At 39.3% G+C, this 14,171-nt stretch overlaps 1 protein-coding gene across 1 annotated transcript in view; it reads left to right on the top strand.

The window, feature by feature from the left end:
- The window catches only part of LOC148953589 (beta-1,3-glucan-binding protein-like), a 40,667-nt gene that overhangs the window by 1,349 nt on the left and 25,147 nt on the right, over positions 1–14,171 (top strand). The window contains exons 2-3 of the mRNA XM_089088018.1: positions 3,650–3,784; positions 13,627–13,754. Of these exons, the coding sequence (XP_088944144.1) occupies positions 3,650–3,784; positions 13,627–13,754 (263 nt within the window). The remainder of the gene's footprint in view (positions 1–3,649; positions 3,785–13,626; positions 13,755–14,171) is intronic.

The raw sequence follows: 14,171 nt of genomic DNA, 5'->3' as shown, positions 1-14,171 counted from the left end.
TAAGGTTCTTATAGAAGGTGTTGGCGTAGAAACTTCAAAAAAGGTTCATTCGATTTGAGATTCAAAGGGCTAGTGCCCTTTTTAATTGTCGAAAGTGATTGGAGGGCAACTAGCCCCCCTACTTCACCCATCATTTCCCCAAACACATCCAATCAAAATTTTGAGATAGCCATTTTGTTCAGCGTAGTTTATTTCCAGGTATAAAATATGTTTTTGAGGAGGACACTCCCCCACAACCCTCGGGGTAAGGGTTTTAAGTTATGCTCTTAGGGCATGTAAGAACAATGTTGGCACAATATACTATGTATTATTTTTTTTAGAGCAGGGTACTTCATATCGAACGGGTTGTCGTAGAAACTTCAAAAGGGGCTCATTCGGTTTGAAATTGAGAGTTCTAGTGCCCTTTTTAATAGTCGAAAATGATTGGAGGGCAACTAGCCCCCCCACGCCCATCCTTCCCCCAAATACATCCAATCAAAATTTTGAGATAGTCATTTTGTTCATCGTAGTTGATTTCAAGATAGAAACTCTATTTTTGAGAAGGACACTCCCCCACATCCCTCAGGGCAAGTGTTTTAAGTTATGCCCTGGGGGCATATAATGTTTTTAGAGAAGCCGTTGTCATAGAAACCTTAAAACAGGCTCATTCGATTGGAAATTTGAATGGCTAGTACCCTTTTTAATAGTCGAAAGTGATTGGAGGACAACTAGCCCCCCATCATGTCAGTTGTCGTTCTGATTTTTATTTGTTTTTGTGTGTGTGTGTGTGTGTAAGTTTTTGTGTGTGTTTTTTTAAGTTTTGGCGTGTGTGTGTTAGTTTTCGTGTGTGTGTGTGTAAGTTTTTGTGTGTGTGTGTAAGTTTTTGTGCGTGTGCGTAAGTTTTTGTGTGTGTGTAAGTTTTTGTGTGCATGTATGGGGACCGGAGGAGGACCTTTGGAGCCCAGGGAGGGCGTTTGGGGATCCGGGGCCCCTGAGGATCGGGTGGTCTTTTGGGGGCCCAGTGGACCTTTGGGGACCAGGGGGGACCTTTGGGGGCCCGGGGGACCCTTGGGGGCCGGTTTGCCCTTTGGGAGCCCGGGGGACCTTTGAGAACCAGGGGAGGGCCTTTGGGGGTCTGAGGAGGGCGTTTGGGGGATAACATTTCGAAATTTTTACTTTTTAGTTTACTTTTTGCGGCGCATCCCTGCGGAGCATTCCTGCGGCACATTCCTGCGGCGCATCCGTGCGGCGCATCCCCGTGGTACATCCCCGCGGCGCATCCCTGCGGCGCATCCCTGCGGCGCTTCACCTGACCCGCGGCGCATCCCCCTGCGGCGCATCCCCATGCGGCGCATTCCTGGCCCGCGGCGCATCCCGGGCCTGTGGCGCATCCTCCGAGGACTGGGCGGCAGGGCATTCCGGGGCCCGGCGGCGCTTCTCGGGGCCCGGGGGACCTTTGAGGACCGGGGGAGGGCCTCTGGGGTCCGGGGTGCCCTTTGGGGGTCTGGTGGCCCTTTGAGGACCAGGGGAGGGCCTTTGGGGGTCTGAGTAGGGCGTTTGGGAGGCTGGGGCCCTATGGGAGCTTGGGGGGCCTTTGAGGACCGAGCGCTTCCTTCGGGGTTGGGGTAGGAGGATTGGAACCCTTTGGAGTTGGGTTATAGGACCTCACAACACTGTTCAAATAAAACTTGTGTATTATAACGACCACTGACTTTCACCCTCAAATTATCTTCTAAAACATTTCCTAAAATCATCTTTCAAAATGTCTCTAACTGTTTCGCCGAAATAGTTCCATAACCTGTCTAAAACAGTTTCGCCCAAATAATCCCTAAATGTAATTCAGCGTGTTCCTTTTGTTTTTGGCATCTCTGCGCTAATGCGTTTCAAATTAACAAGAAACCCGATTCCCGCGCTAAAACAAATCATCGCTAAGATGTTTCTTGGAGAATTGTTTCCATGGCCTTTGGCTATTAATATCCTTTGGAGTTCGATCAAAAGAGTTGTTTCCGAGGCAATGACATTAATGACTTGGATCTATTCCTGGAGAATCGTTTCTAGGCGAAATTTTTTAAAGTCTGACAGATGATGTCATTGGTTGATTGATCTGTCAAGAAAGGGGAATTAATTTGTTGTTTCTAAGGGGAATTATTGATTCACGATAGGTGAATTGAGGTCGACAGCACAGGTGTTCCAAGGTCGATGTTGTTGTTGTTGTAAGTGCACGCTCTCAGCGAATGTCAAGGTCGATGTTGTTGTTGTTGACACACTTTCATTACGCAATCACCTTGGAAATTTAGGTCATTGACCCCATTAACAACGTGTTCTCCCTAATGACTCTATTCCCATATTTGGTGCCCCGTTCGGACCTTTAGGGTCATCTCTACTTGTGTATGTAATGGCGGTATGTAATAAGGTATGTAAGTTATGACTTGAAATTGGAAGTTATGGTGCCTTATGTAAGAGTCAGCGTGATTAAAGATCAAACAGCCCCCCCCCCCATCCATAATCAGAATTCACCTTAACACTTCCAATCTGAATTTGGAGATAATAATTCTATTCATCGTAGTTGAAGATTTTGGAAATTATTTCTATGAGGAATACACTCCCCCCCCTACAGCTCTCAGGGAAAGCATTTTCAGTTATACCCTTGGGGATGTAAAAATCTTATCAAAAGGGTGGTTGTATATGCCTTGGAGGTTACTCATTGTATTAGTAATCATAAGTTTTAGTGCCTTTTTTAAGAGTCAAAGTGATCAAAGTTGAGCTTTCCCCCCACACACAAAAACACGCCGTGTTTTCCTGAGATGTATCCAATAGATATTTTGAGACAGTTCTTTTATTTAAAATAGTCCAAATATCACATAACAAGGCTTTTGAGATTGATACAAAGCACCAGAGCCTGAGGGCTATGGTTGTAAGTTATGTAAGCTATTTATGATTGTTATGGAAGGGTTGGTTGTATAAGCTTTATAGGTGGCTCATTTGGTTGAAATTGGAAGCTCTGGTTCCCTTTTAAGAGGCAATAGTGAGGGAGGTCAGATGGAACTCCCTTCCCAACCCAAATACCCCTCTTTTCACCAAATGTATCTGATTGAAATTTTGCGAGGGCAATTTTGTTTAAAATAGTCCAAAGAACATATAACAATGCTTCCAGGGTTGGCACAACCCCCCAGAGCCCTGGGACAAGGGATTTAATTTATGCCCCGGGTGCATATTAGGTTTTATGGAATGGGTGGTCGTATTAAATTCCTCATATAATTTTAAACCACTGGGGAAAAAAACAAACAAAACAAAAAAACAAATAAACACCAATCCTTTCCCTTTCTTCTGGTTGAAAACACAAAATTATACAATATTATAGATAGGAGCTTGAAACCTCTACAGTAGGGCTCTCTTATCACCGGAATTTTTAGGGTTGACTCTTCTCTTTTTTGAAAATCCGGCAAACTTTCTCAGACTCTTAGCTTTTGATGGGTAAATTTTGTTTTCAAGAACTTGACACATTTGAAATTAGCATAAAACTTCAATTCCTTTAATATATTAATTCTCATCAAATTTCCTTACTTTTAGTTACTCGCCGCTAATTGTTTGAGTAACTGTTAGAGTTTGTCACCGCTAACTGTTAGATTAAGTAATTTTTCTTCTTTGTAAGTTGTGTTGTTTTTTTTAGCTTTGTACGAGATGGAATTCTCCATATTAAACCAACGTTAACAGCTGATCGATTTAGTGAAGAGTTCCTTTACAATGGTGTCCTAGACCTAAATCAAGAAGGGTGTAACATTAATATCGACAATGGCTGCATAATGTAAGAATATTGTTTCTTTTATTTTCCTTTTTATACAGTAACTAAGAGGAATTTTTAACTACTGCACAATTATTGATAGGGAAAGAGTTATATAGAGATGGGCAAAATATTTTGAGAATGTGCTAAAACGAGGGAGAATTGCAGGACAATATATAGAGGAGAATGAAAAAGTTTATGATATCTTGGAAGTAAAGGATGATTTGTTTTGTGAAGAAGAATTAGCGACAGCACTAAAAGGATTGAAATATTATATGGCTCCAGGTACTGATAGTGTGGCAAATGAGTTTCTTAAATATGGTGGTTCTGAGGTTAGAAATAAGTAGCAGAAGATTATTTTTATGATTTTTGAAAAAGGGGAAATACCTAACGATTTTAGAAAAACTTTAATTCGACCACTATATAAGAAAGGTTATAAGAGTGAGTGTTGTAATTATCGAGACATTAGTCTGGTCTCTGTTTTTGGTCTCTGGTCTCTTTCTCGACCAAATTTTCACTCTTAGGTTAATAATTGAAAAGTGCCTGGGTTTTCAAACACCTTTGGTACTCATTTTTATAGATTATGAGCAAGCGTTCGATTCTGTTGATAGAACAGCTATAGCAAAGGTCTTATCAGAATCAGAATCAGAATCATTTTAATGAAAACAGCTGTCATAGAAACATTAAAAAAAATGCACTAAAAGGCGCTGTTTTTTACATGAAAACATTTTTACATGAAAACACTTCTCTACATTTTATTAAAAGCACTTGTAAAAAAAAGAACAAAGGAGTTACTAAGTCTGATTGTGCGGCACGAGACGGGCATAAGTTTTCTTTTGCTTCTGGTATTTGCGCGGACAGGCATTTTAGGTGGTAAAATTGTCCTATGTACAGGACTAGACAATAGAAACTGGCCAAAACGAATCATAAGCTGAAAACGGCGATCGTGAAGGGTTGGAATTTCAAGTGACTTCAGAGCGGAGCTGTAATCTACATATTTGTCGCAAAGAATGATCTTTTTACAGCTCGTTTCTGGATCCCCTCCAAATCATCACTTAAGTAATCTATGTGATGAACTTGTGGGCCCCAGACGGGACACGCATATTCAAGGATGGGTCGAATAAAAGTGAGGTACGCTGTTTTCAGCTGATAAACTGGAAAACCTAGGCGGCGCATCGCCACCAGTGTCCACATAGCATAATGTCCCTTCTTAACCAGCTCTTGTACATGAATAGAGAACGAACAGTCCACACTAAAGGTGACGCCCAAGATAGTCGCACACGAAGCAGAAGGGAACAAAGTCGCGGGGTAGGTAAAATCGCGTTTAAGTGGGTTGAACCTCAAAACCTTTGATTTATTCTCATTAATTTGAAGACTGTTCGTAGTACACTGTGATTTAAACTGATCGAAAAATTTTGGGTCGAACTGGGCTACAGCTTGCGAATCCTTTACGTGGTATTTAAGAAGCACAGACAAATCATCGACGAATTTAAAACGATCGTCAAAGTCAGAAAGTACATAGTTGATAACAGCCAGGAAAAGAAGAGCTGCTAATTTGGTACCTTGTGGGGCGCCACATGTAATTTCCACCCATTCCGATTCAATATCATCGGGAAAAAGGGCGTACACTTTTTGATACCTGTGACGTAAGAAATCAACTACTAATTGGAGGATGTGTTTACGGGCACCCATTGACTTGAGATTCTTGGCGGCAAGAGGGTGCTTAATCAAATCAAATGCCTTTTGGTAGTCTACCAGAAGTAAATCTACAAACGAGCTTCCAAACTCCAACCATTCAACTACTAGGTGATAAAGCCGTACTAAATAAACAGACGTGCTGCATCCCTTCAAGCAACCATACTGGAAGGGGTCAAGCGACTGTGAAATATCCGTGAGAAGTTCACGATATACGAAAGATTCTGCAACTTTAGCAAAGTTCGGTGTGATCAAAATAGGTCTTAACTGATCACATGTCTTAGGTCCTTTAACTTTGGGTATTACGCGAACATAGTCTCGCTTCCAAGCATCGGGAAAGGTTTGTTCACTGAAGCACTGATTGATGATCGATGCCAATGGTCTGGCTAAAAACAAGGCATATTCGCGAATAAGTTTGACCGGCAACTCACCAGTGTAGGAAGAGCAATTCGGTTTTAGTTTTTGAAGTTCTTTAAAAACAGAAAATTCGGTAAACTGTTTTATTTCGTCAGTTTCACAATGGACTAAGAGATCAACCAGTTCGGCCTCTGTAATTGAGGGGTAGGTGGTACAAATGCCAGCAAAGAACTCGTTTACGTCTGAAGCGCTCATTTGAGATCCGTCAGGCTTGGGTATTTTTAGCTCACTGCTAACTGACTTGCCAGTCATTTGTTTCACTGTGGAATGCTACTTCCGACTGCTACTTTGGAAAAGGAGTACTACTTTTTCCCGAACATAATTTCTTCGCTTGAAACGATTGACAGCCACGACTCGAGTTCTAAGTTTCGCCGCCGCGGCTATTTGTCCGGAACTATGCAGCTTGCACCTCATCTTGATCATTTGTTTGAGGTCGCTTGTGATCCATGGCTTATCGGACTCACTTACCACTACAACTTTAGCGGGAAAAAACTTGTGAAACATCTCTAACAGAAGAGAGTTAAACTGCTGAACTTTGCTATCCTTAAATGGTATACCAGACAAATACATTAACGTGATTAGTGCTGTGTACGAGAATAACACTGCTGCGGTTAAGGTAGGAAATAAGGTTAGCAGCTGGTTTTGCATTAAATCAGGAGTAAAGCAGGGTTGTGTCCTATCCCCCTTTCATATAGATCAATCTGATATATTTTGACTAAAGGAGCACAGAAAAGGCATTTGGAGACCATGGAATCAAATGGGGAGGAAAAACTTTCCTGGACTTAGATTAAGCTGACGATTAAACATCCTAGATGAATTTTGGAGCAAAATGAATGAATTTTTAGAGGTTCTGTGAGTTCAGGGTGCTAGAATAGGTTTGAAAATTAATATTAAGCAGACTAAGTCACTAAGGCTAGGAATAAGTAAAGATGAAACGTTGACGTTTGGTAAAAAAAAATTGTTACCCAATTTTTTTGGTAACATGAAAAATTGATCAGGTGAGCATTTTCACTTACCTTTGTAGTATTATTAGTAAAGGCATGGGAGCAGTGAAGATGTTAAAAGTAGAATAGCCAAGGCTGAGGATGTTTTTTAACAGTTAAAAATTTTTTGGAAGAACAGGAAGATAAATCTGTAAACCAAGATTAGAATATTAGAAGCTACAGTGATGACAATGGTCAAATATGGCTCTGAAGCACTGGGGCTCCGAATTGTGGATGAAGATTTGCTATATGTTTTCTAGAGAAATTGCCTACAGATTGTTCTGGCTACCCGGCAGACTGACCGTATTTTAAACAGTAGGCTGTACGACAAATGTGGTCCAATCCCCCTTTCTAGGGCTATAATGAAAGAAAATTTGAGATGGCTAAGGCACGTTGTGCAGATGAAGGAGGACAGTTTGCCAAAGATTGTCCTTTTCGGCCAACTGTTTAGGGCTAGACGGAAAGCAGGTTATCCTCGTCTGGGGTGAGGAAAACTTTAAAGAAAAAGGGAGCGTCCTGGGAGGGTGTAAAAATGGAGGCTTTGAATAAATTGGGATAGATGAGGAGCGTGCGCAGCTGTGTCGGCCACAGGTGGTTTGGTGCTGCGGTGAGTTGTTAGTAGTAATAGTGGTAGTAGCAGTAGTAGTAGTAGTAGTAGATGACTGTACATCGTAAAATTCCAACCATAATGCTAATACAAATAAACCAAAAAATTCTAATTAAGGAAAAAGAACTGATAACAAATCGAAAACATCACCGTTTAACGGTGAATATCTAGTATCTTTGTTGTCATGAGAGAATAAATATGTAGATCAGTATATACGTATGTTAGTCATAAAAATTGTTGCAATGAACGTCATAGTCCCAAAGAATACAAAAACTCGTCATAGCACGTTTCTACCTAAAACCAACATAGCCCAAGGCCGTGCCAATTTATTGAAATGTTTACCGGATACAGACAATATTATAACATTGTTATTTCAGGGTTGCCCCATTTTTATAGAGAGGGGCCCGGAGACAAGATATTCATGACGGGATTTATGATGAGAAGAGATTCATGTTAAATTTGCTTGGTTCTGACTTGGTGTCCAACTGACTGGTGTTATTTAAATTACATGAAAAGAAAAAAAATAATCACCCCTTAAAGATATGTCAGATGGGATAGCATTCGGATATGGACTTAATAAACGCGTTCTCGATTGGAAGAGGTGAGCTGGCATCATGGAATATAAATTTCGGTGCCAGACCAAGTACACGAGAAGTAATTACTCGTACTTCTTATTCAAATCCTGTATCTCTCTGCACTTCTAAGTTAGCTTTTCCTTTTCTAAGTTGCCATTAACTTACAGTTGTCACTATTTCTAACAGCTCACTGCAGCACCAACCCGCCTATGGCCAACACAGCTGCACACACCCCTTGTTCATCATCATAAAGTCAAAGCTCCCCTTTTCATTTCCTCCAAAGATGTTCGGTTTGCTTTAGATTCTTTCTTGCAACCACCTGTTTTTCTTTGGGCCCTAGATAGACAGACGAAAAGGAGGATCTTTTGCTATATGCCGTCCTTCGTCTGCAGAACATGTTTTAGCCATCTCGACTATTATAGCTTTAGAAAGCGAGATAGAACCGCATTTTTCGGAAATCTTACTGTTTGAAAAACGTTTATTTAGATGGGTACCAGAAAGAATATGTAGATAATTCCTTTGAAAATTTTTAACAAATTTTCTTTTATCTTTCGAAGCACCCACCTTTCAGAGCACACTTGACCAGTGTCATCAATGTAGTATCCAGTATTCTAATCTGTGTTTGCAAAGTTACCTGCCAAGTTTTCCAATTTTTTTTTTTTAACTGGGAAAAGACACCCTGGGTCTTGGCTATTTGACTTTTAACGTCTCCACTGCATCCACCGTCTTTTCTAATAATTCATGTTTTTCTAGGCAGGTGAAGGCATCCATTTGGTCTGTCTTCTCGCTGCTCAACATTATATCTTCATCTTTATTTATTCTGACTCTAAGCGACTTAGTGTTCTTAACACTACTTTATAAACCTTTTCTTCCAACTGGAAGCCTCAAAACCACCAAAACATTATTGGTTTTGCTAACAGTATCATCTAGGGCACTCAAATATTTAGCATAATCTAAGTCTAGGAGAGCTTTACTTTCTCATTTGATTCCATGCTCTCCCATAGGCTTTTCTGTTTTTTCTGAAGACAAACTCTGCTTATCCCTTAAACATACATGAAACCAATACGAACGCCATTTCCAACCTTAATCGCAGCAATTTTATCAAGGATTTATCACTTGTGCAAATTTTTATCAATTTTATCACTTGTGCCTCTTTAAAGAGACGACCCACCACAATGGTAAGCGATTTCCAGTCCTACCGGTCGCAGAGAGACGGTGGTGATTGCATTTTGTAGCCTAAGCTCAAACTGTATCTTCATGGGGGAAAGTGGGCCGGAAGTTTCGACCCTCCCACTACAGCCCCCCTTTAAGGTTGTCCGATCGGGCTGAAATTTAGAGGATAGGCTTTCCTAGGGCATGGGAGCTTATCCTCAAAATTTAAGCTCATTCCGATCACTCCTTCCCTGTTTTCCAAAAACCAAATATAGCCACTTAATGTTCATCAAGTTATTTTTTTATCAGCCACGCCTACAGGCCACAGTTGGCAATGGATCCGGGTGAATGAGGAATCATTCAAACTGGAATTCGACCTGTTAGGGCCTTTTGATATTTTCAGACCGAACAAATTATCCCCTGAATTTGCATTTACGAAAAACCTCGTTTTCCTATAAGAGCGCATGTTAATTTTTGGAATTCCTAAAAGCATAGTATTTCATTATTAAATTAGATCAAAATAGTCCTCTTAACCTGACAAGACCGACTGCAAGCTTCCAAAAATTCCAGCTCTTTCCCAGAAGTTTTTTTTTGTCAAAAAACAAAAATCTTACTTTGTATTTGCTTGCGTTGGAAATAGATTACAGAGACTAAAAATAATTTAACAAGAGTCTCTGATAGTATAGTGGTCACTATTCCTGTCTTTCATGTGGAAGACCCGGGTTCGATTCCCCGTCAGAGCAAATTTCTTATATATTAAATTTAAAGTGGTATCTCTTAAATTTAAAGTTTAAAAAGGAAACTCAGTTTCTTTTTTAAATCCAATCTATTAAGTCCTTTGACTCAACAGGCGTCTCCAGAAGAATATCACAGTCGGCCTTCAGCTGACAGGTAAGTCTCCACTGCTTTGATAACATGCCGTATACACGCAGGCTCGAAGAAAAGTTGAAAAAAGAAAATCTTACTGTGCATTTGATTTGAGTATTCAGGAATTAAAAGCCTTAACACAAGAATCTTCAAAGGCGGGGGGTTTGGGGGGTGGCAGCCCCCAAACTTCAACTCCTGACACGATCAGCTAACAGTTAGTCAATCCATAATAAGTAACAAACTGTACAAAAACGTGCAGAAATTATTTGAAAAAAACTACGTTTTCTAAAGAGTTAAAGAGGCTGAGTCACAAGTTCGAACCTTAAAACGTAGAGGTATTAGGAGGTACAGTTGGGGGGCTGCCACCCCCAAAAACCCCCGCTTTGCAGCCTCTTTTGTTAAGATTTTTATTTTTGGGGTCTGCCGCCCCCCTCAACCCCCACTTTTTCCCTTGCAAAGAAATGCTTTGCAACACAAACGAAGTCTTGAATTTTTTACCGTAAGAACATCCTATTGCATCTCTTTGATTAAACAGTTCGTGGTAACGAACTGTAAGTAAGGAGCGACCCGGCTCAATGGTAACCGAAACTCTAGAAAATGGGTTTTTGATACCAATAGATATATCAAAAGAATCAAATTTCAATGCTGATTTCAAATATATATTTTTCATCAAGTTTAGTGCGACCCATCAAAAGTTACGCGCCTGAGAAAATTTGGCTGATTTTCGAAAAAAGGGGGAAAGACCCCCTAAAAGTTATAGAACCTTAATGAAAATCACACCATCATATTCAGCGTATCAGAGAACCCGACTGTAGAGGTTTCAAGCTCCTATCTACAAAAATGTGGATTTTTGCATTTTTTGCCAGAAGAAAGATCACGGATGCGTATTTATTTGTTTGTTTGTTTGTTTGTTTGTTTGTTTTTTTGTTGTTTTCCCAGGGGTGATCGTATCGACCCAGTGGTCCTAGAATATCGTGGGAGGGCTCATTGGAACGTAAATTAAAAGTTCTAGTGTCCTTTTTAAGTGACCAAAAAAAATAAAGGGCAAAGAGGCCCCCTACCAGGCTCATTTTTTTCCCAAAGTCACCCGATCAAAATTTTGAGATAGCCATTTTTGTTCAGCATGGTCGAAAATATGATAAAAATGTCTTTTAGGATGACTTGATCCCCCAAAGTCCCCAGGGGGAGGGCTGAAAGTTATGAACTTTAGGCTACTCAATGTTAACATATTGTATTGGTTATTGGGAAGTATACAGACTTTTTCAGAGGAGATTTTTTCGGGTTGGGGGGGGAAGGAGAGGGTCGGGGGCTATAGGGAAGGATCTTTCCATGACGGAAGTTTTCATGGGGGAAGGGACATTGCTATGAAGGGGCCGCCGGATTTCCCAGCATTATTAAAGAAAAAGATCAGGAATTAAATAAAAAAAACAAGTTTTTCAACTGATCAACTGATTGTGATTAAGAGGTCATTTTTAAAGAACTGGAAAAAAAATTCGAACTATAGTTTAAAGATCAGGGTATTGACTAGGGGGCGAACCCCCTAATATACGTGTTAAAAATTTATGAATATAGAAGTTCGTTACGTAAGTTAATTCTAAGTTACGTATATTTATTACTAATAAAAACGTTCGTAAATAAAATTAAACAAGTTTCGAGAAAGCCATTTAACCAAATATAATATGCAAATTTTGTTTTAATTATTCATGTACGGTGAGCCAAAATCAAAACCTGCATTAATTCAAAAACGTTCAAAAATTAAATTAAAAAAACAAGTTTTTTTAACTGAAAGTAAGGAACGACGTTAAAACTTAAAACGAACAGAAATTATTCCGTATATGAAAGGCTGTCCCCTCCTCAACGCCTCGCTCTTTACGCTAAAGTTTGACTTTCTCACAACTCTATTTTTTTAAACAATAAAAAAACTTTAGCGTAAAGAGCGAGGCGTTGAGGAGGGGACAGCCCCCTTCATATACGGAATAATTTCTGTTCGTTTTAAGTTTTAACGTCGTTTCTTACTTTCAGTTAAAAAAACTTGTTTTTTTTATTTATTAGAGACAGTACTGAGCCTGTTTGCTGGATTTTTTACAGGAGATTTTTCACTAATCGATAACAAGCTATGATGTGATGAACTTAACAATTTTGAACAGAAAAAACAGGTAACAGAAGAAAGACTCAGCATAAACAAGCAGTTTAGGTTCAGGTAGGTTCAGGTTCATCTATTTTTCCATCATACATAATCACACTGAATACATAACTATACTTGGCAGAGAGAGAAGTTTGTAGTTATAACTGTAACAGACTGAGTTGTCATTGCCAAATTCTCAGAAGATTAAAAAAAAATGCCATTGAAATAGTTTCATTCATGTTGGTACGACTAACTGATTGCAGGCTACAGGACTTAAATAATCTTGAAAAAAGAGGCTGTAAAAGCGGGGGGTTTGGGGCGCGGCAGCCCCCAGCTGTACTTCCTAATCCCTGTACGTTTTAAGGTTCGAGCTTGTGACTCAGCCTCTTTAACTCTTTAGAAAACGTAGTGTTTTTCAAATAATTCTCTTACATAGCACTAGTAACTTCATTGCACTTATCTGGAATACCATACATGGATAGGACCTCCGCTAAAGCTCTTCTATTGGCTGAATCAAACACTTACTCACGATCTATAAAAATGAGGACTAAATGGGTGTGTTGACTCAGACACTCTTCAATTATTAGTTTAAAAGTAAAAATTTGATCAAAGCATACTTTTTTCATCTTAAAACCACACTGTGCTTCTCTTAAAACTTTATCTACTACATCTCCATATCTAAAAAGTATAAGCATACTAGCTAATTGCTTTCTAAAGAAACAGAGCTAATGCCTCTATTATAACCAGACTCACTCTTATCACCTATCCTATAGATAGTTTTGATTAAAGTTTTTTCTAAAACCGCAAGATGTTTCTCCTTTGCCAAAAATCATAATCATAAGCTTCAGTATTTTATTTCTATCTTAACAACCGCCATATTAAAAAAAACAGCTCATTTTTCATGTCAACACTCGAGGATATTGTTTCTTATTATTTCTTATTCCTTTTAGATCTGTCTCTAATTCTTCTACGAAAAATAAATTTTCCTCCACTTTTCATTCTTTTCTGTATCATTTCCTGTAACTTTATTATGGTTCAGCTCGTTTTTAAAGTATTCCCCCCCCCCCATTGTCTTTCCTTGTCACTAATTTTATCCCGATTCTAGCTTTAACTGGGGTGAGTCTAGATTGACTATTCCATCTCGATTTTTTAAAATGCAAACATAGTATATGCCCATGCTGAGGTGTGAGGGGTTTGACCATTGAAATCTGAAGATGAAAGTCTCAAATCTAATTACTGATATCAGCATTCATTCTTCAGAGTTTCGGTTACTATTAGCACCAACTCTTTCTTCTTTACAGTTCGTTATCGGGAACTGTTTCATAGCTTAGGTCCTCATACAGCCCAAAGAAAATGGGCCTAAAATGAAGATAGATTCAAAAACTATTTCAAAGCATTTTTAGGTGCTCTGTGCTCTAAATTATATGTGATTTCTTTTCTTCTAGTTACTCTGGTGATGAAATTATCAATCCTATACAATCGGCTCGCCTCAGGTCAAGCATTTCGTTTAGCTTCGCATATGGAAGAGTGGACGTAAGAGCTAAAATGCCTATGGGCGATTGGATTTGGCCAGGTATGATGTTAAACTTAATTAACTAAAAGTTAAAACCAATGGTGAGGTTCTACATCACCTTTAATATGAGGTTAAACAGTCAGTCAGGATCTAAAATTCAATTAGCTTTTTTTTAACATGGGATGAACTTCGGTCACTTAACTTTTTTGTGATCATTATGCCGAATTCACACTGGTTTTTCATTCTGTTCTCATTGTTTCACTTAAGATCTGTAAGAATGTAGGTTGGAATCCAATTGGTGGATTACTTTTAGATGACCAATCATTGACCATTTAAAATTCTTGCGTTAAGAAGCTTACGCTGCAGAAAGACAATGTGCATTTGCCATTGGGGCTAGGAACCTACGGTTTAAAGTCTCAACAGTTAAGAAAAAAGTGTTTATTGATCCATTTTAGGTCACTTATTCTGGCAAAACGA

This window comes from Artemia sp. Qi Xiang Cuo, chromosome 4 (genome assembly GCF_049724085.1).
Source record: "Artemia sp. Qi Xiang Cuo chromosome 4, ASM4972408v1, whole genome shotgun sequence".
NCBI classification, from domain to species: Eukaryota; Metazoa; Arthropoda; class Branchiopoda; order Anostraca; family Artemiidae; genus Artemia; species Artemia sp. Qi Xiang Cuo.
The sequence above is the reverse complement of the archived record's forward strand: the minus strand, read 5'-3'. Positions and strand labels throughout refer to the sequence as shown.